This window comes from Lathamus discolor, chromosome 7, assembly GCF_037157495.1.
Source record: "Lathamus discolor isolate bLatDis1 chromosome 7, bLatDis1.hap1, whole genome shotgun sequence".
In the NCBI taxonomy this organism is placed as follows: domain Eukaryota; kingdom Metazoa; phylum Chordata; class Aves; order Psittaciformes; family Psittacidae; genus Lathamus; species Lathamus discolor.
Window position 1 is genome coordinate 19,921,466 of NC_088890.1, and position 21,943 is coordinate 19,943,408.

General features: G+C 39.1%; 1 protein-coding gene across 9 annotated transcripts in view; it reads left to right on the forward strand.

The window, feature by feature from the left end:
* The window catches only part of ATP2B2 (ATPase plasma membrane Ca2+ transporting 2), a 388,712-nt gene that overhangs the window by 318,277 nt on the left and 48,492 nt on the right, over positions 1-21,943 (forward strand). For all 9 annotated transcript variants that reach the window (XM_065687047.1, XM_065687048.1, XM_065687049.1 and 6 more), the window contains 2 exons: positions 15,794-16,035; positions 16,606-16,840. In XM_065687047.1, coding sequence (XP_065543119.1) covers positions 15,794-16,035; positions 16,606-16,840 — 477 coding nt within the window. The remainder of the gene's footprint in view (positions 1-15,793; positions 16,036-16,605; positions 16,841-21,943) is intronic.

Consider the following 21,943-nt stretch of genomic DNA (forward strand, 5'->3'; position numbering starts at 1 on the left):
TTTCCTTATTTCCCTGCATTGCCTTTCCCCCGTGAACAGTTACAAGCTTTGCTCCCAGGGAGGTTTGCACCAGTAGTTTTGGCATGGAAGAGTTTGAGTGATTTTTGGCAGCAACCTGAGCAGAGCCCATCCTTTGTAATGGTTTTTGTACCTCTGCTTGCTTTCTTCAGGCAACGCTCCAGAATAAATTCTACCTTTTGATGATGTGTCGAGATTTCAGTAATTTGCGTTCTAAGGTTGAGAAGGATGGAGGGAGGAGCAGGAGTGCTGTTGGACAGACATTTTATGTAAGGATAGATCTCTGCAAGGTTTTACCCTTACATAATAATACTGGAAACCAGTAAACAGTGAGAAACAGATCTGGGATGCATTTTTGCAACTTAGCCCATGTAATGAATGGCACTGGCCTAGCTTGTTGTCAAGTGTCATCTGGCTCTGGATGAGGGAGGCAGGAGGAAGGAGTAACTGGCTTTAATCATCTTCCTGCACTGGCGCTGTGGAATACATATGGAATGGCAAAATCCTCTCCTAGTGTCATTAAAGCCATCCAGAAAATGTCACACAAGTGTACTGAAAAGAGAATCCTCAGCTGGCAGATTGATGAACTAGTGCAGGAATTCAAAGATACCCATTTTCTCACTGTCTGAAAAAGAACAAGTGGATTTATACGAGCTCATGATGCTCTGCTCCAGGTTCTCCAGTTTGTGTTCTGCGGTCTTAGGGGTACAGTAAGTTACTAAATAGGTGATACAAGGAGAAACACAGAGGAAAACCTACTTTGCCGAAAGTCATGTAGAAAATCAATGCAGGATTTCAGGGTGGCATCTTCCAGTTCAGTAGGGCTGGATTTAGGGCACATTAGTTTGTTAGTAGAAACATGAAAATTGTACATGCTCTTGTTTTTGAAGTGCTCAAGGAATGGCATTAATAACTGTGTGGAGCATTTCTGAATCTCAGCTAAATGGTGCATTTGGACCATTTAAAATTAAAATATTATTTGATTGAACTTTGAACTGTTTTCTAAAAAACTGTTTTGTTTACAAAATATGCTAAAAAAGCATATTGATATTTTTGTAAATTGATATTTTTCTCTCACTTCCCGTATTTTGTTCCCAGTGTTATGCAACTGTATAATGTAGATAGACATTAGAGATGGGGAGAGACAATGCAGGCCAAAGTCTCTTTCTATATATAAGCAAGAAAATCATCACCAAAATATACCCAACAGTATTTTTTTACAACATTTTTTTTGGTAAGCAGTTCCTCAGATAAAGCAAAGCAAAAAAAAAAAAAAAACAACCCCAAACTTGCAGTGTGCATAGTATTTACTGTGTAAATAATAATTAGAGATAGTAGATCATGTATTTAGTTGTCTGATTCTAGGAGTGGTAATTACAGAGAATAATGATCTTCACACATCATTTGCCATTGAAGTCTTATATTATAAGAGGTATCAAGATAGCTTTTCTCCCTAAATTAGCTGCTGAGTTAATAATTGAAATAACTCTATTTCGCAAAGACTGCTTGAACATGTGACACACTGAGTCTTGATGTTATCCCAGTCGTGTGCGCTCTGCTGTCAGGGTGTAGGGGCTTTGTCTCGCTACCAGAAAGCTTTTTGAGAGTTTAAAGTGAGGGGTAGAATGGAATCAGCTGCCTAGAAAGCTTTGGCAGCTGGCTGTGGGCTGGATTTCCCTAAGCAGAGAGGGATAAGGGAGCAGAGATCAGAACAGGGCCATCCTATACATTGCTACTGACATAGCAGAACTCTCTGGAAGGTTGCGTATTTTCAGGAGTTGCAAGGTTGTCAGAGGCAAGGCAGGTTTCCTTTCTGCAATGGCAGAAATGGTGAAAGAGAGGTGCTCAGACAGAGCTAGTTCTTTCACAGATGTTCTCATTATACAGTAAATTGTAATTGTAAATGAACTTGGCAACGGGAATGCAGCTCCTGACAACTCTTATGCTTTGCTCCTAGTCGCCTGTACTGTCAAAGGAAGGGGTGACCATCCTGCCCCAGCCATAAATGAACATGGCAAGAGAAGATGGATGAATAGGATAATCCTGCATTATACAATTGCAGAATGGGCTAGGCTGGAAGGGACCTTAAAGATCATCCAGTGATGTAGCATGACAAATTATTTCCATATTAGCTAAAAGTTTATGATCAAGTTGAATTATACGTCTGTGTTTTCTTTCTTCATGTGGCAGAAAGCAAGACATTAAAATTCTCCTTAGTGCTGGCCATCTTTACCTTTACAGCTTGGTAATTGCAGATTCCATTTATTCCTTTTGGAATAAATAATCACTGCAAGATAATAAACAGGAATGACAGTCGCTTGGAAGCTTTTTGTTGTTATAATATCATTTAACACATTAGCTGGTTTTTTTTTTTTGTTTGCTTGTATGAAAATGAGTAAATGAGCTTTTTAACTTGCTACGGTTTTCCTCTTACCATGCGTAGAATTTTTCTGTTATTTGTCTTACTTTCACATTCTTACTTTCTACTCCTCTCATACTGGTGTAAGATGATTCACTTTCAGGAATAGTAAGTGCCAGCTGCTGCCAAATATGCCTGTGGATGAACACAGGCTTTAAAAGTCAGCGCTTCCTGCAAGCTATTCCAAAGTGTCTTCATGTAGATATGTGAATATTGCTTATTGTTGTCGGAGCATTTTTAGGACCATTGTGGTTTGCTGTATTATGGTGGGGTTTTTTAGTTTGTTTGGAGTTTTTGGTGTGTTGTTTTTTTTTAATTGCATATGTTGGCACAGTTGTTTTCAATACTTACTTCTTTCATGCCTCTGAAAACTTACTTACGTTGAGTCATCACACTTTGGACCTGATTGATATGCTGGTTAGAATTTAGTGCTAACTTCGGAGGGGTTATTACCAGGGAGCATGTTTTCCTGATGGGAGCTTTTGTTTTTACCCGAGTGGGTGTAAACCACTTACTTCAGGCACATCTGTTTTAATGTAGGTTTTCTTTGTGCAGGCACAGGAAGATAATAATTTTAAATGTGATAATTTAATACCAATTTTATAGGAAATGGTAATGGGTTTTAAAATCAAAGAAACACAAACAGGCGTATTAGAAAACAACAGAGTGGGTGAATCGCCTCATAGTGAAATATGACATTAATTTTCTTTCAGATATGTTACATAAATATATAGTCTCTGTTACATCCTGTGTAGGTTTTTAGTAAGTTTTCTTTTTACTCTCAGAATTCCAGTATGGTTTATTCTTTGTGAAGGGGGTGAACAACCACCCAAACCCTGATGCAATGCCTGAAGTACAACAGACAAGCAATAAAGTACATGACAGAGAACACCTTGCTAATCTCAGAGCAACAAATGTACAGGAGTTACTTTACAGACTTGGAAAAGACTTTAAATCAGCTTGGCATTGCTCCTTTTTATGAATGAGATTGCACTTAATAAGACTTACTTTATTTGCTAAATAGCTAGTCCTAGAAAGTTGGTATTAAATCTACAGTCAGTAAGAACTTATGCTTCAAATTCTACTTCTCCTTTCTTCTGCAGGTTGACCTCACTAATAGTTTTTCTTTCAAGCTTCCAGTTTTCTCGTATGTGAAGCTCTTGGCCCCTCTGGATTCCAGTCAGTCCTATTTCTGTGTTATTTACAAGTCAGTGTGAAAAGGCCTTTCTGCTTTTAGAGATGGTGCTGGATAAGCTGGGGAAATCTCTAGAATCTAAAGATTAAGATCTAGAATTCTTCTAGAATCCTTATGAGGCTGAAGAACTGTAACCATAGATTCTGAGGAAACTGCAAGGGGCATGGGCTTCTCAAAAGTATGGGACTTTGATGGATCTGATTTCTCAGGGACATATGATTCTGATGGACAGTAGGTATCCATTACAGAAAATCCTTTTCCTACCTGGAATCTAGCAGAGGAAATGGAAAGTTTTCAAAGGGAAGGTTGCTAGAGTATTTTAACAGTCAAAACTGTACTGTTCTGTAGCAGCACTGAAGGAATGACAGACCTGCTTAGGCAGACACCTTGCATGGAAAAATTAACTTCTGGAAGGAAGTTTTAACAATTTAGGACAACTTTAAGAAGTATGACTACAAACCTGTCTTGGGCGTAAGCACAAACACCCAGCAAAGGAGTATGGCTGGCTACTGGCAAGTCCTCACAGAGGTCTCATCCATCCGACATTATGAATGAGTGTTGGGCAGTAGATGGAGCTCCTTGTTTGTAATACTGGATGAAAATATTGTGTTTAAAAAGTCCCACCATGTATTTCTTATGCCCCCCCTTTTTTTTTTCTTGTCATTTCCACTTAAGTCAAGTGGCCAGAGAGTTAAGCTACCTTACTCCAAAGCAGAAGGGTTGGCAGGTCAGTGGTGGTTTAGGAAGGGTGGTGTATTTGGAAGAGGTGAGAGACAAGTCTTTTGGGGAGAATTTTCCTATAAAGGACAGGATGTTCAACCTCTCCATCATTCCTGTCCCATCTCCTTGTGATGAATAACCAGATCAAACTTGGCTGCAGTCTCACAGGCTGCAGTTCTTCCCAGCAAAGACATCATTCTGAGTATTCTGACAAGGAGAGGGACAGCCAGAGGACTGAATTCATAATGGATCTCAAGCATTATCCCACCAATCATGCAAAAAAAAAAATGCCTCTGAGAAAATATTAGGCGAGCATCACTCTAAGATATTACATACACGAGAGCTCATGCATTTGTCTCCCCCCAAAACAACCCAGCTGATATGTGCTCATATAGGTTTAGAGGAGTGCATTTTGTATGAAAAGCGAAATAGCTGCCGTTCATGTTTTTAGACTCTTTTAGAAATGGATGCTTGAAGAACCCTTTTCCTCACCCTGGAAATGAGTAATATTAACAGAAATCTATAATTATGATGGGCTATAATCAGTAGCATCAGTCAAGTGAAAAAAACTTCATTTTACGTTTCATGTGGCTAGATTTGCTTTGCCCTTGCTAAATTTAGCTCTTTAAACTGTACAAGTGGTTTGTAATTGTGCTGCAACCAGAAACGCAGTGAGTATTAAGGCTAGTTTTTGCTTTGGTTTGGTCTTTCTAGAAATTCAGTTTTCCTATCTGAGATATATTTAGTAGAAAAGTAAAAAATCCAAAATATTGATAAGTTCTGTGCAAATGCAAACTATATGCAAAGCTCAGCTGTCTGGAGATACTATTTCTTTTGTTCAAATTCAGGCTTTTGATGTGCACATGCAAGGCTATGAATTTTTTGTTATTTAATGTGATGACTGAATTCTTGTATGATACAGTCATTATCGCAGGGCACATTTTGGTTTTTCCCCAATTCATTATCCTCAAATGAAGGTTTAAGGTCTACGTTGTACTGCAAGATTTCCAGTTGTAATTAGTAAACAGCACAGAGTAGATAATACAAATTGAAATGAGAGTTGGTATCCTTAGGTAACAGGGACTAGACGGTGTGTGTCACAACTTTGTGGCAGAAATTCATGTCAATGGCTAGTAGGAAGCATGCATGAGATGAACTTTAGGCTACTAGTGGAGGTGTTTTTAAAAAACATGATTCATTTTGAGCGAGAGTTAACTGCTTAAAAGTGAGGAAGATCATATAACTGGAATTGTGATGATGGCAAGTTCAGAAACACTGAGTAAAGTTTTCAGAGGCAACCTTGGTGGAATAGTCTTGAGATGTGAGTGTGAAAACTGTTGATAGATTGTAATACGTGTATTAGAGTGGCTCAGAGGACATTTTCCAAATGTACAATAGCTAGTTAGATCAATGCTGTATCTGTTTTCTCGAATCTAAAAGATGAGGTTTCAGCCCTAGAACAGATGCATTAATGCTTTTAATATTGACAAAAAACCATGTAAATCCCTACTACTGGTTTTAATTTTGAAATACACTTTTTTAACTGCAGTTGTTGCTTTGAAATGTAATCTTCACTACCCAATCAGCTCAACATTATGCAGTTTGTCTCCTGTCTGTGTTTTCTCTGCCTGCAACACTCATGAAGCCAGTCTAATACCAGCATGCAGTGAAACCTCAGTTGAATACATCTCAAACAAGGTAGCGGATGTTTGGGTTTTCATTCTGAAGGTACCAATTACAGTTCTGAGTTAGGTGCAGTTTCTCCTTCGTACTTTAAGAAAAATGTTCAGCTCATTTGTTGTTCATGGAAATATAGTAAGCATTTTGCCAGATATATGGAACAAAGTATCAAAAAGCTATGCAATCTATTAATCTGTTCTTAATTTTAATCAGTTGGGTTTAGAAATGGCATATTTGTCCCTGGTGTGTGTTCAGACGTTATCTGTAATAGGGGAGCATGACGCTCTTGCTTCTTTCTTTATAGCTAGCTTGAACTGAAACCTTGTACTTAGACTATATTTAAAGTAAATTGGATGTTAATTAAAGTAAGTTAATAACAATTGCTATGTCTAATTATTTTAGGTTACTTGTCAACAGCTCTTGTTGCAGTTAAACAAAGCTGGAATGGCACTAGGATAAATCTACCAATTGCCAGTTCCCTGTGAATAGGACTGTACAAAAGGACAAGAGTCGAGATTTTTAGTGTCCAAATTTGGAAATGGAATACATACTGTTCAGAGTGTGAGAGCCAGATTGTCCCATAATGATACATTTTAAGGGAACATACGAATGGTTTGGATCAGTAACAATGGGAAAGTCCCTTCATACAGAGGAATACCATCTTAAACTACAATATATATCAGGCTTTTCTGGGAAAATATGGAGGAAAATCTGTGTCTGTAAAAATCAGTTTAATCTCATCTGGAAACACTAAAGATGGAATATCCTAGTCATAACTGAGATTAGTCAGTAGTATCACAACAAGGCAGAGTTGCACTGTAACATGGTGTATTATTGTACCTCTGTTTAAATGCAGCCGTGAACTGTTGTCATTTGAATGGAGAGATTTAAAAATATAATTTCTTAAATTTGAAATGAATCAAGTCTTCACTTTCCATTCTTTTAATCTTGAAATGTAGGCTATTTGGTATAAAAGAAAAAAGTTCAGACCAGAGAACCAGAATAACCCATGTGTCATCTCTTGATTATGGAGTCACTAATGAACTGCAATGTCTAAATATAAGTTTTAAAAGATATCAGGTAATGTTTTCATAACTTGAAATCAGGAATCCTTGCTCTGGGCCCAATTAAATTAATTACATAGATAAATGTAGTTAAATTTAGCTCTGTTAACTACCTCAAATATTGCTTCTCCTCTTACCCCTTTTTCTCTGCTTCAGAAGCTGAAGGAAATAGCAATTGTTGTTCTACTTAGTTCTAACACTAAGTATAAGAAAACTAGGAGTAGCGTTCTCATATGAATAGTGCAAATTGTTCATGTGTCAAAATTTTGCATGTCTGAAAATTTATGCACATACAATAGAAATGTTTTGTCTGTTCCTGAGAGTGAATTGAAAAACTGATGATGTAGGGAGTAGAAAATAGACAAGAAACAGGTTGAAAACTGGTCACAGGGGGTTGGGATAACAAAGTCCATCTGGAAGCTGATCACTAACAGTGTATCCTGGTGTATCCCCAGTAAGGGGGCAAAGCTATTTCATGTCATTAATGGTCTGGATGATGGAGCTGGGGGCCTGACATGCAAGCGGGAGACTGAGAAGGCTAGGACTGTTCAGCCTGGAGAAAAAAAGGCTCAGGAGGATGTTATCAATGTGTATAAACACCTGATGGGACTAAAGAAGATGGAGCCAGACTCTTCTCAGTGGTGCCTGGTGAAAGGGGAAAAGGCAGTGAGAGCAAATTGAAACATGGGAAATCGCATTTAAATATAAGAAAACAAGTTTTAATGTGAGGGTGGTCAAACACTGGCACAGGGTGCCCAGAGAGGTTGTGGAGTCTTCATCCTTGTGGCTACTCAAAACCCAACTGGACACGGCCCTGAGCAACCTGCTCTATGTTACCCTGGGCTTAGATGGTTTCCCAAAAGAGGGAGGCTGGTGCTTGTCAGCCTCAACTACTCTGTAAGTCTGTGATGTGTGCAGGACTTTTTTAACTAGTGATAAGAAGAAACAATTTTCATGGTTTTCCTAATGTTCTTTTGCCCTATACTGTTTTAATTCAAATGGAACAAAGGTAAATTTGTCCTTCAGACTGAAAGTGTAATCTAATTATTTGCTATTAAAACTAAGGGCAAAGTATTAGCTCTCTTTGAATGTAAAAGTAGGTAACAGTCAGTGAAAGAGGGAGTAGAGACTGTCACACCAGGCTTTCAGTCTGTTCTTCATGCATGATTTAATCTTCTTTCATAATCACTCTGGAGGGAATTTATGGATAGTATCATTTTTGTCTTACTACCGTTATGTAAGCCGAAACAGCTACAAGTCCATCTTCACTGAGCCACACCACTGCTGCTCCCTGAACTTTGCCATGGTGATGGGAGATGTCACACTGATGCATTACATAATTACAGCTGGCCTTGACATTATTCAAGGCAACAAGAGATGTTGAAATACACTGGTTTCGTGCTGTATCTGACTAAACTTATATCCATCTGGAGCACTAGCGATGAGGAATAGATGGTACCACAGCATTGCATTAATTAAATAGATTGTTGCATCATTTTCGGGTTATTCTTCAGATCATATAAAAAAAAAATTATTATTGTCCTCCTAAAAATCTCATGTGGTTTAAGCCCAGCCTTTGACTCAGACTGAAGCCAAAAACACAGTACTGCACCAGCGACTAAGAAGGAGAAAAGTAACTGTTACTGCCGAACCCAGAACAAAATCAAGGAACTATCTTGCATGAGTACTAATCTGATAGAGGAAGCCTGAATTTCAGTATCCTCCAACTGTTGTGGTAGATCTAATTATGCCAGTTTTACCTAACTGATTCCATTGTTCTGGCTACTGTACAAATATATTGTTTCTTACACCCTATACAGTAATAAGTCAAACATTTCCAACTTCCTAGAAAGTTTGAACAGATCTGATAAGTAAATGGTTGTCAAATAACAAGGTGGAGGCCTGTGACACTGCTGTCCCTCGTCTGAGGAGCTTGCTCCATGTGGGCTGGGGAGTGCAGCACATGTCTGGTCAGTAGAAAGAAGTCTTTTAAACTGCTTCACTATTACTACTCATTTCTTGCTGAGACAGCAGAACTGAGGAGTCCAGAGGAGGCCACGGAGATGCTGCGAGGGCTGGAGCAGCTCTGCTCTGGAGCCAGGCTGAGAGAGCTGGGCTGGGGCAGCCTGGAGAAGAGAAGGCTCCTTAAGGGGAGACCTTAGAGCAGCTCCAGTGCCTGAAGGGGCTGCAAGAAACCTGGAGAGGGAAAGGGTGGCTGGAAAGCTGCTTGGTGGAAAAGGACCTAGTGGTATTGATTGTCAGAGCTGAACATGAGCAGCTTGTGCCCAGGCAGCCAAGAAGGCCTGCAGCATCCTGGCCTGTATCACCAGTGTGGCAGCAGGACCAGGGCAGTGATTGTTCCCCTGCAGTGGGCACTGGTGAGGCTGCACCTCGAATCCTGTGTCAGTTCTGGGCCCCTCACTACAAGGGAGACATTGAGGTGCTGGAGCAGGGCCAGAGAAGGGCAACAGAGCTAGTGAAGGGTCTGGAGCACAAGTGTGATGAGGAGTGGCTTGAGGGAACCAGGGCTGTTCAGCCTAGAGAAAAGGATGCTCAGGGTAGACCTTCTTGCTCTCTACAACTGCCTGAAAGGAGGTTGTACTGAGGTGGGGTTGATCTCTTCTCCCAGGTAACAAGTGATAGGACAAGTTGCACCAGGAGAGGCTTAGGGTGGATATTGGGAACAATTTCTTCCCTGAGAAAGGGTTGTCGAGCATTGGAACAGGCTGCCCAGGGAAGTGGTTGATTCTGTATTACACAACCAGTTCCAAGCTCTTTGTTGTTCTTTTTCAATCCCTTATGCTGACCTCAATTAAAACTTCTGATTTTAATTTAACTGAATTTCGACAGCATTGTACCTTGCAGTGATGATTCTGAGTTGTAAAATAGCATGTATATTGTTAGAAAGCATGTTGCTTTTTGTGCTCTACATAAAACAGAAACAACTGTTTAATTCTTAAGATGAACAAAACTACTTAAAATTCAGAAAAGTCTGAGGACAATTTGGGATCTTCCTCATCAGTCAAGGCAATAATATTGTTCTAGATGTGTCCTCAATGGCAGCAAAGATCCGAATCTGCACAAGATATGAGGACTGATTTTATTCCTAACATATACAGGCCTTATGAAAGTAAATTTTGAACGTTTTAACAGTATAGAGGTGATGCAGGGTATTATTGTTAGGATGCTGGTTTGTTTTAACTTGTGTTCATCTACAAAAAGATTTAAGAATTCTAATTTGGTTAATTAGTGTTATCCTAGTTGTGTATAATTAGTACACCAGTTGGGATCTACCCAGAAAGACAGCAACGTGCTGTGTGCTGACATAGTGTTGAAAGTATACAGAAATTCAGTAGAACCAAAGGCAAGTTCCACAGTACCGTTTAGGAAAAGCCAGACAGGATTATTAAGCAACATTTCTAAACTGTATGTGGAAATGTAAAACAAATTTCTGTAAGAGAATCTGTGCATATCAAACCCAGCCTATTTCCAGATAAGCTTTAACAAATTTTCTGTTGCATTCTTATACAGGGATGTGCGTTCCCATGTAGTTCTGAAGAGGTAATGCAGTGAGAAAACAGTACTCTTAGAACAAATAGTAAGGAGAAGATAAAGCAAATTTGTTCATAGTGTTTGGTACCCAGAATCCAGATTATAGCTGGGGTGAAGGATCTGTGGAGATGGTCTTCCTGTGGAAGACAGAAAACCAGTGCTGCTGTTGAACTTCTGTAGTTAACAGCATCTCCCTATGAGAAATCATAATTGAAAACTAGAAGAGCTGATGTCTAGTATTACTGCTTTTTTATTTCAACACATCTTCTGAAATTGTTCCCCATTTTGTAATTGAAAACTTTATTTAGTCAAGTAGTTTTAGTTTCTTAATCCTTGGCTAGAAAAAGCACACTCCTTCCATCTTGAAGTTTTTCTCCAAGATAAACAGTCATTTCTAAATCTGTCTTGGCTTAGCTTGAGGTCAGTTGAATAAATCTGTATCTACAAAAAGCTGTTACTTAAGATTATCAATTCGGTCTGGTTTAATCTTCCTTTAGATTTCTTCCATTAAACCATTGATTCAAAATACGTAATGAGGAGGTAGTATCTCTGAATTTGATAGCACTCTAGTTTATTAGTAGTTCTCCTTTTTACAGTATTAGGAATTACATACTAAAAGTAGTCCATGGTTCAAGCAGCACTGATCCTTCTTGGTTTTACACATATAATGTTTAAACATACAGAGAAAATCCCTGCACATCCTGGTCTGTTTTCTCCTTGCTGAATAAATAAATTCCACAGTGGATATTTTTTGCAGTTTAGAAATAATTTTTCCTCTGCTTGCCTGTTGCAAATGGAGTTGAAATGAAACATTTGATATGGATATCATATTCTAGAAAAGTCTGGTTTTTTATCTTGATAAAATTGGTGTATTTACAGTCTTTATTATTCTAAAGGAGTGGTTCAAGCTGTAGAACACAGGAGAACAACGTAAAACAAATTACTTCAGAGAATGCATGAAAACCTAAGATTTTAATGTGAAAAGACTGCTTGGATCTTCTTGCTAGGTCCTCCTGTTTCACATCAAAAGAGGCAATGAGAAAAAAATGAGGTTTAATAAGTGTTATGGCAAAAATCGAGGCTTATGATTTGGTAATCTAATTTTAAAAGTTAAAGCACTTCTGGAAGTTATGCCTATAGTTTTCTCTTCCTTCCTTCTTATCCCATCTTATTAGTTATTATTTTCCTGTGAAAAAATTCTGAAAACACCTTTTGTAATCCAGATTCACTGTTAGGTCAATACTAGCTTTTGGGTTGTTATTTTTAGGGCTTAATAATACAGCTGTACTTTGACCTAGAAACCTATTTTGGTTTGGTAGTTGTACCTCTGCCTGCAGTTCGTTTTACGTGCAAGTATTCACTTACACTTCAAATCCTGTTATTACCTAAATAATATAAAGACTTGGAAAAAACATTTGAAAACATGTTACAAGGATCAGTGGAAGGTTGGTACTGGTGGAAGATAGATCAGTTTCTTCCTAGTAGAAGCTTGCACAGTATGTGGCTGCCTTGTGCCTAGCTCTTAAGAAACAGCACATTCAAAAAGGTGAAGTTCCCATTTGCAAATCACAGTTCTCTCACGTTATCAAAGGATTCCCATTCTCTGAGGAGTCAATGAAGTTGTTCTAGTTAATTATTTAAAAGTAACCCCTTTGGGCTGTCCTTTCAATTGTTTTCCAGGTGCCAAAACCTGCAGATTTCAGCAAGAAATAAATACAGATACAGCACGGTAGGAAGGTTTAAAAGCCAGCAGCTTCTGCAAAGGATTGTCAGGAACAATCTGCAAGGAGACTGCTTTTGGCATATAGATTTTGAGCTGAAGCAGTACAGGAAAGGAAGTGCTGCTTGCCAGCTCTCACCACCATATGCTTTATTATAATGTAATGTACAAAGAATATGGAGACAGCAGCTGCTCTAGAGGGAGGTGGCCACTTGTCAGGGTTTGAAACCTTTCTGAAATGTCTGTTCATTTTCTTGTCACTGGTATTTTTTCCCCTTGCTTACGTATTTGCATTCAAAAGATGTTCTCTAAAAGAAATCCATTTTTAGTGCACGGTAAGAAGAGGAGAATGTGATCTAGTTTTCGTTGAAATGAAAATAATTCTATAAGGACTCTAATATTTAGTTTTTATATTGTGAAATGTGGGTAGATTTTTTTTTCCATGTCCATTCATATCAGGGCATGATGAAATCTTATGTACAAATTAACTATTGTCTAGGATTGTATGTTCTTTGATGGAAAGAAATTGATGTCTTTTATTGGCTGCCAGTGTATGTTTGCTAGTTGCTTGGTCACGTTCGCATTTAAGTCAATGTCAAGGTTCATTGACTTTGGTGGCAGAGAGAACCAAAGCTTAGATGAGGATTTAGATCTGAAATGGGAAGAGTTTGATAAGAGATACACAGAGAAACTGGCCTTTCCTGGCATCCCTACCCAGGCAGAGAGGTTGACTACTCTATTGCATTAAGAAAGCTGAAGTTCTTAGCATGTTTCAGATGTGCACCTGCAGTGTCATGAAAATGTGCCTTATGTATTTAAACAAAACTGTATTTTAAGGGGTATCTTTTTGACTCCTGAGGTTTTCATATCTGAATGTAACAATCCTTCCAAATACACATAAATATGAGCACTTGCACCTTACATTAGGGATTCTTGAGTGAATTTGAGAATCCAGGGAGAAGTTACACCACAGTGTAATTGGATTATAGCAGGGCAAGTTGTTATAGCATATAATAAAATTAATATGCTAGCATCTTCGCCAAGTATCAGAATTTTACATTGACCCTGGAGTAAGGCTAAAATGTCACAGCAACACGAATGCAACCCATATAACTCAGTAAAATTAATGGCTCATATAGAGGTAAGATGTAACTCTTTTTGGAAGGATAAATCTCTTTGAGACAGAGATTTTTAGATAGAATCATAGAATAGTTAGGGTTGGAAAGGACCTTAAGATCATCCAGTTCCAATCCCCCTGCTGTGGGCAGGGACACCTCACACTAAACCATGCCATCCAAGGCTCTGTCCAGCCTGGCCTTGAACATCGCTGGGGATGGAGCATTCACAACTTCCCTGGGCAACCCATTCCAGTGTCTCACCACCCTTACAGTAAAGAACTTCCTCCTTATATCCAACCTAAACTTCCCCTGTTTAAGTTTTGACCCATTATCCCTTGTCCTGTCACTACAGTCCCTAATGAAGAGTCCCTCCCCAGCATCCCTATAGCCCCTTTTCCCTTCAGGAAGGCTGCTATGAGGTCTCCATGCAGCCTTCTCTTCTCCAGGCTGAACAGCCCCAGCTTCCTCAGCCTATCAAATTACCTGTTATTACTAGCAAATTATTACCTATTCTTCACTGTAGATGCCTCTCTCTGAAAAAGAAACTACATGGCTCTATCTGTCATTAGGTATATATTTTCCTGGTGATGGAAGGATGATTCTTATGGAAAAATCTGTTTATTTGCTTGCCATAGTTCTACATGAGTGTATTATTATCTATCTGACTTTCATTTTCTAACCCAGCTGAAATTGGTGGGTATCTGCAATATGTACGTACTTATTAATACTTATTTAAAGGTCCCCTTTTCCCTTTTTGTGGATGTATTTTTTCAAGAATTCAAATCTAAGTAGGATTACTGGTATGCAACTTTAATCAATCCCCACGTGACCCCTCCTCCCACTGAGCGGCAGTGTAGGGAATTCCATTGCTTCAGGAATCCTATTTCTGAAGTAGACTGAATTTTGAATTCTTTAGTGAAATTAAGCATGGATTATGAATATTGTCCTGCAGTCCTAATTCTGCAATATTTGAGGCAATATTTGAGGCAATATTTGAAGTCTCATTAAAAATGATGACTTACGGTCTTGTCCTGAGTCAAATCTATTTTCCATGCAAATACAAGTTTTGAAAGCACTTCTCCTTTTGGTTCCCCTAAGTATAGTTTAGCCCTGGCTTAAGCAACACTTCTTTAATTCTAGACTGGTCTGCTCCACTTTTTTTCTAACATACAAAGCATTTATTGTCTGAAGCAGCAGACTAATATGCGGTAATTACAAAAACAGTTACTTTTAGTTGTAGAACTATTATTTTATAGATTGTTGGAAATACCTTTTCACTGAAATTTGCTGTTATAATTAGACATAGAGTTATTTTTACATAAAAAATGCCTGGTAGGAAGAAAAGGACAGATCTTTCTTTAACCATTGTCCTGGGTTCAGCAGTCATTTTTCTCCTTCTTAGTAGCTGGTGCAGTGCTGTGTTTTTGACTTTCAGCCTGGGAACAGCGCTCATAACACCGATGGTTTTAGTTGTTGCTCAGTAATGTTTGCTCTGACCACGGACTTTGTGAGTCTCGTCCTCTGTCAGGGAGGAGGGGAGGCCGGGAGGAAGCAGAAACAGGACACCTGACCCAAGCTAGCCAAAGGGGTATTCCATACCACAGCACGTCATGCCCACTATTGAAATTGGGGGCAGTTACCCGGAAGGGCTAGATCACTGCTCTGGTTGGGCTGGGTATCAGTTGGCGGGTGGTGAGCAATGGATTCTCTCCCCTTGTTATTTCCTTTATCATTATTATCATTGGTGGTAGCAGCAGTGGTTTTGTGTTATACCTTAGTCACTGGACTGTTCTTATCTCAACCCATGGCAGTTGCATTCTGATTCTCCTCCCTATCTCTTCGGGAGCAGGGGGAGGAAGGGAGGGGTAGTGAGCAAGCGGCTGCGTGGTTCTGAATTACCAGGTGGGCCTAAACCATAACAACCATGAAAGTCAGCAAAACAATGTAATTCTAATCAGGTGAGAAAATTAAATCCCCTGGTTTCGACAAATGAGAATTAATTCTTTTTGAGCTTAATTTTTAACCATCACAAGATATTCAACTGCCAATGGCTAATTTGAAAGCGAAGAAATGCAAGATACCAAATGTAGCTCTTTGGCTAGGGAAATGTTCCTCATTGTGAGAATAGCTGCTTCAAGTTGGTTATAGCTCTGTGGGATTTTTTGCTGGTTTTTAAAACTTGGAAGACTAGTGGCAATGAGTTTCAGATCTTAAACTGTCCATTTCAACTCTGCATTCATTGTTCAGAAGCCGTGGTATACTGCTTATCAGTAGAGAAATTAATATCTGATTTTTCCTTCTCTTCAGCCACCAGAGAAAGAGGGTGGCCTGCCTCGCCAGGTCGGCAATAAGACGGAGTGTGGTCTCTTAGGATTTGTCCTGGATTTAAAGCAGGATTATGAGCCTGTTCGAAACCTCATCCCCGAGGAGAAGCTCTATAAAGTTTACACCTTCAACTCTGTGAGAAAGTCAATGAGTACTGTCATTAAAATGCCAGATGGCAGTTTCCGAATGTACAGCAAAGGAGCTTCTGAAATCGTGCTGAAGAAGTAAGTTCCAGTGGATTAGGTGCTGTGTTTTTCCAAAGGCAAAGTGTTCTGACACTAATGAGACAATGGGAGAATTTTGGTCCTGGGAACTTGCTACTTACAGCAGAAATATGACACACTATAGGAGTATAACCTGTTATTGTTATTTTCTAAATATATATTTTTTAAGTGCTCACACTTGCAAGACTCTTTGGCTTATTTTTCTTACCACTGGCTAGCCAAAGATTTGGGTCTGCATTCAGCAGTACACAGATGGATGGTTTATGTTCAACCCCTTTGGAAAACAAGGATTTTTCAATTTCATTGTAAGTTGTCAGCTCATTAATTACATGGTTATTGAGGAAATAATGGCTGAAGGGCTCTTGGTGTCTTTGTAATAAGTTGCAAACAAAATCTCTCTGTGACAGTTCAGTAGTGAATCTTCTTGTTTAATGTAGGTGTTTAGACTGGGAATTCAAGCCTTGCCATCAAAAAAGGAAACTGTTGAATGAAATATGCTCACACAAGGAAATACCTGTCAGCAGTCGTGCAAATACACAATCAACTTATGTATTTTCTCAAATCAAACAGATGTTCCAGGATCCTTAATGCAGCTGGTGAACCTCGGATCTTCAGACCCCGCGACCGAGATGAAATGGTGAAGAAAGTGATAGAACCCATGGCCTGCGATGGGCTGAGAACCATCTGCGTTGCCTTCCGAGACTTCAGCAGCAGCCCAGAGCCTGACTGGGACAACGAAAACGACATATTGTCTGACCTGACTTGCATTTGTGTTGTTGGCATTGAAGACCCAGTAAGGCCAGAGGTATATTGATTCTTATGTTATAAAGCATTTCTCAGAGAGCTGAACATTAACCAAGAAACCACAGGTTTCTTGCAGGTTTTATCTTTTTTTCAATTTTAATTAGCTCTGTCAAGGTAGAAGTGAACTTTAGAAACAGACTTTTCTTGATAATAAGTCAAATAATTAACCTGATAAAAATCAGCTATTAATCAACCAATGTTTAAATAAAGCAAAATAGGGCATTCTGAATGACAGCATTAAGATGACTTAACCTTCTCTCCAAGTGTAGCATTCGGCAGAAGTTTTATTATGCTCCCAGGTATTAAAGAATTTTCGCTTTAAGTAATGCAGTAATGTGCAACTCTGACACTAAAGATGTGCAGTGATTAGAATTGCCATGTTTCTGTGATTCTGTGATTTTTACTGCAGTGGGCTCGCTTTCCACAGAAGTTGCAGGCAGGCTTGGAGTCTATGTAACAGTTGCCACTTTACTAATTGTCTTAAGATTAACTGGTGGCTACTCAGGAAAACTGTTTTTAATGTATTTGGGCAAGGTAAAGCTTTGGTATGGAAAGGCTGCAGATTTCATGGCTACTATACTTCTATGGCTTCTAAAAATACAACTAAAATTTCTGCTTAACTGAGACAATCAGCATTGGCTGTGTGTAGTGGAAGCATGTGCCTGCTACTGCACTTACAAGGTTTTGGGGCTGACAAGAAATCTGGAGAGTGGCTTTTGACATGGGCCTGTAGTAACAGGACAAGTGGGAATGGCTTTAAACTCACAGAGGGGAGATTTAGATTAGACATTAGGAAGAAATTCTTCACTGTGAGGGTAGTGAGACACTAGCACAGGTTGCCTGGGGAAGCCCAGATTTATTTCCCCAAGTCCTTTATAAAGTATACTCTTCTGACTGTTGTAACTTTGGAAACTAACATTACAACTACAGGTACCAACTGCATAACTACTTTCTGTTATAACGTACAGTAAATCTTGCTTAGGTGCAGACTCTACAATAGACTCCTTATCTCTACAACCATCATGTACACAGCATTCACTTTATCTGTTGTCAGATGGTCTCTTGCTGCTAACCCATCTGTCTCTACACCTGACGCTGAATGCCTAAAACTGTTTAAAAACCTTAAAATGCTCTGCCTGCAGCCATCCCTTAATGCTCTAGCTCACCTATATTTCACTCAGAAAGTTCCTAAGTGCCAGTGACCACTGGAGCTGTGACTCAGTCCTCTTTCCCTCCAAACTGGTTCATGGTCCATGTGAGAAAATAGCTGTAGGTCAGGTTGTGTGTGTGTGACAGACTGAGGGGATGGGTAGCATATTATCCAAATAATGAGGGATTTGCACTCATTATTGAAAATAGCTGCAAACTATCCAGTCATGAGATTATGAGGAGGATGTTTTAGAAGAGAACCGCTCTCCTCTCATAGGGAATAATTGCTTTTGAGCTTGAGTAACATTGCTAAAAATAAAGAGGTCAATTCTGACTTCTGTGTAAAGGATCAAAGAAGGTGAAGGCAGGAAAGCACTTTATTTCTAGATCATTATGTGAATAATGTATTGAACTTCTTGTAGTTTAGCACCAGAATATGCAGTAACACTTCTTACTTTGTTGCAAGACACATGGTAAAATGTTTATTATTTCAAAATTATACTAAGTGTTGGACAATTGGTTTTGGGGGCTCTGGGGTTTGCCTTTTCTTCTTCACCCCCCCCCCCTTTGCTGTTTTTAAGTGGTAATAATGTCATGAAAACTTTAAAACAATGTTTAATTTATTATTACACCATACATGGATAGAAAGTAGTAGCACTGCCTTAGGAGAAAGGAAGGAACAAAAAAAAACAAACCCAAGCCAGCAAAAATCCAGTGAATTTCAGACAAACTGGCTAGGTCTGGAATATCTGACTTAGTGGGAATATCATACTATACATTTATTACAGTGGTGAAATCCTCATTGTAGAGGCAAATAGTAAGATGTTGAGCTGTTTGTTATAAGGGATCTTAGTAATCTGCCAGAATTAAGCCCACTTATTAGAGTCACCACTAGACACCACATTCCAAATGCCTTCTGTAAGGAAGAATAATATAAAAAACCAGAACTATTAGTGCAGCTGCTGCTTTGTTGTTATTCCCATGGATATCAGAATTTGTTCTGACACAAATGTTATATTAGGTATATCCAATGAAACAATCCAGTGTCACCATCCTGGTCGCCTTTAGTTTCCCTTAACTTACATTCACATTTTTCTTGGGAAAGGCTCACTTTTCTCTTTTTCCCTAAGATGACTGCTGAAGGTAACACATGCAAAATGGAAGCCTACTTGTTTCCACTAAGCTCCTGTGGCATGGTGCTGGTGTGCATCCTTGGAATCCCTGCAGTGTCAGTGCTGCCATGCTTGCATGAGTTCAGAGTTCTGCCATCTGTTCGGAGGATAATGCTGGGAGCTTTCTTGCACTTGCATTTCCTTCTGTACAAGAAAAGGAACTATCTGGATTAATTATTCAACAGTGATATCCAGCAAGTGAACAGCTTTATCTGGAGTGTAACCACTGGACACCCATGACTTCTGCATAATTCCTTGGTTAATTCAGACAGTAGCTTAATTCCATGTCAGCAGCACTGAACTACCTGCTTAATATTTCTCTTTGTGTGCGCATGTGGTTTTTTCTTTGGTAAATATATGAGAACAAATGGAATGATGTCTTGCTCCTGTAGAGATTCTCTGTTGATTTTGACAGTCTTTCTGGATTGATTTTAATGTGTCTGAACTGACTTATACTGATTTGCCAATGCACGCCTACAATCTGTTATTTCTGGGAGATGAACATAAACCACTTCCAAATGCCACCTATTTATTTGCCACCTGATTCTGATAGATATTCCTGCATTGGGTAATTTATGCATGTGTGCATGTACCAGGAGGTTTTCGTTGCAGACCAGAGAATTTTAAAATGTGTACTGAATCTCTGCAGAACTAATGGAAAATATGTGCTTCCCCTGCCCACTCAGTCTGCCAACACTCTTTCTTCCTTACAGCAATAAAAAAATAGGAACAATATTTTCACTGTAATTACTGTACACAGTATTAAATCAGTTACCACCCACCAGCTGTCCAAAAAATGAGAGAAGAGGAAAATAGAATTTTATCTCTAGTTCTATTTGATTTTGAGATGGTTTGGAAACTAGGTTGTCCTCCCGTGACCTTGTGTAATAGGACTGGCACTTTTTCTGACTAAACCTTTTTCTGTTTGCACTGTAATTTATTTTCTCCTTCATGGTTCATCCACTATGCTGGTTTTACAGAAAGTCATCTAAATCTGTCCTATCCTATGCATGAGAGTCACCACAGTTAAAGTGGCTACTAAGGGCATTCCAAGTTGGCAAATGGGATATAGACAGGGTTATTAATGTGGCAGCTGGCTAGATCAGGAGTCATTTGCTTAAGCAATAGATTTAATGCCCCCATAGACTGTATACCCCCCACAGAAGTCTAGTTCATAATGCTAAAAGGCTTTAGGTCCAAATAATGTTTCTAGGATCCTACTTGTGGGAATATTATTCTGTTAGTAGAGATAGGAGAATGGGAAGATAAATCTCTGTCTCTTATTTTTTCTGTTGGTTCTGTCATCAGTATTGACAGTCATTCTGCAAACAGCACATTGTATAGATGCAGCCTCAGGGTGGAGGCATTTTCTTTGTAGTCATGGGGCAAATACTAGTCCGATCCTCAGTTAGGTCTTAGCTCAGTGAGGTGTTTGGGGAAATGGAAGCTTCGCAACTGCCTTTATTAAAGATGCAGAAACATGGTGTGAAATTGTATTCACTGATTAGAGTAATCATTATCTACAATATGGTTTAAGGGTGTGTAATTTCAGTCTGACGTGCAGCCTGAGATACATAGCCTCTCTGGCCCCATGGAATCATTAGAAGGCCAGCATTTGCCACACTGGATCAGAGCAGTGGTTGTCATGCAAAAGACAATGCCCTGCCCTCGGCAGTGTCACATATTGCAGCTATAGAGGAAATTAAAATATCTAGAGATGTGCAGAAGTAACAGGGTAATCTGGTAGATGGTGGCCCTTTTTCTTCATGTTTTCTGTACTAATGGGTGAGATTAATCAATTGTAATTGGCACTGAGCTCTACAATACACTTATATTTATGATAGAGGTTATGATCGGCAAACTGCAGTGAACTGGTAGTAGAATATAGTGAGGCTTTGCTGTTGTAGCCAGTAATATCATTTTGATAACCCCTTCTTTAATTTGTTATTTTGGGGCTTTTTGCTGGGTTTTTTTGTGGAGTTTTGGGGTTTTTTTGTTGTTTTTTTTTTGTTGGTTTTTTTTTTGGGGGGGCAGGGGGTGCTGGTTTTATTTCTTAGTTTTCAATAAGCACAATAAAATTATTTTTATAATCATATCCTTTGCTTATTAGTTTATGTAGGAAATCAACAGCTCTCTATATACATGATTGCTGACCTAACTCATCACAGTCAGACAATCCTGTTACTTTACATAACTGTCTACTGAAGGAGCTCAGCTGTCATACAGCAGCAATTTGCAGTCAGTGGTCAGCTATGTATTTAGGGAATTTATGCAAGTATGATTTATGTATGAATTACATAGATTGAGAGTGTTAGGCAACATTGCAGAGCAAGCATCTAGGGCCAGGTCTTTGGAGCTGTTTTAATTTGAGGAATAACCTTCATATTTCCTGGAGGTTTACTTAGGATCACTGCCTAATGTTCAAATGCTTATCTAAGTCATGCTCATCTTCAGGGAATCTTTTTCCTCTCTTGAGTGTCATCTGTCTACTTCTCATACCTCTCCGCTGCCCCACATGTAAGAACCAGTGCAACCTAGAAATGCTTTATGTCTGTTCCTTGCTATCTGCTGTAGTAAGGAAGTTCAGTTTCACTAGTTCTGGGAAGGGTTTCTGCCTTCATTAGGAGTCCTGGGATGCCCTTAGGCTCTTCTAGGTACAAATGAAATTTAGAGAAGTGGTGGTATGCTGAAGGTATCTGTCTAGGCTGTTCGAGGTGTACAGCATGCTCTACCTCACGCTAAAGGTCAGAAAATCTGCAGAGCACTCCTTTTTAGTAAAGTCA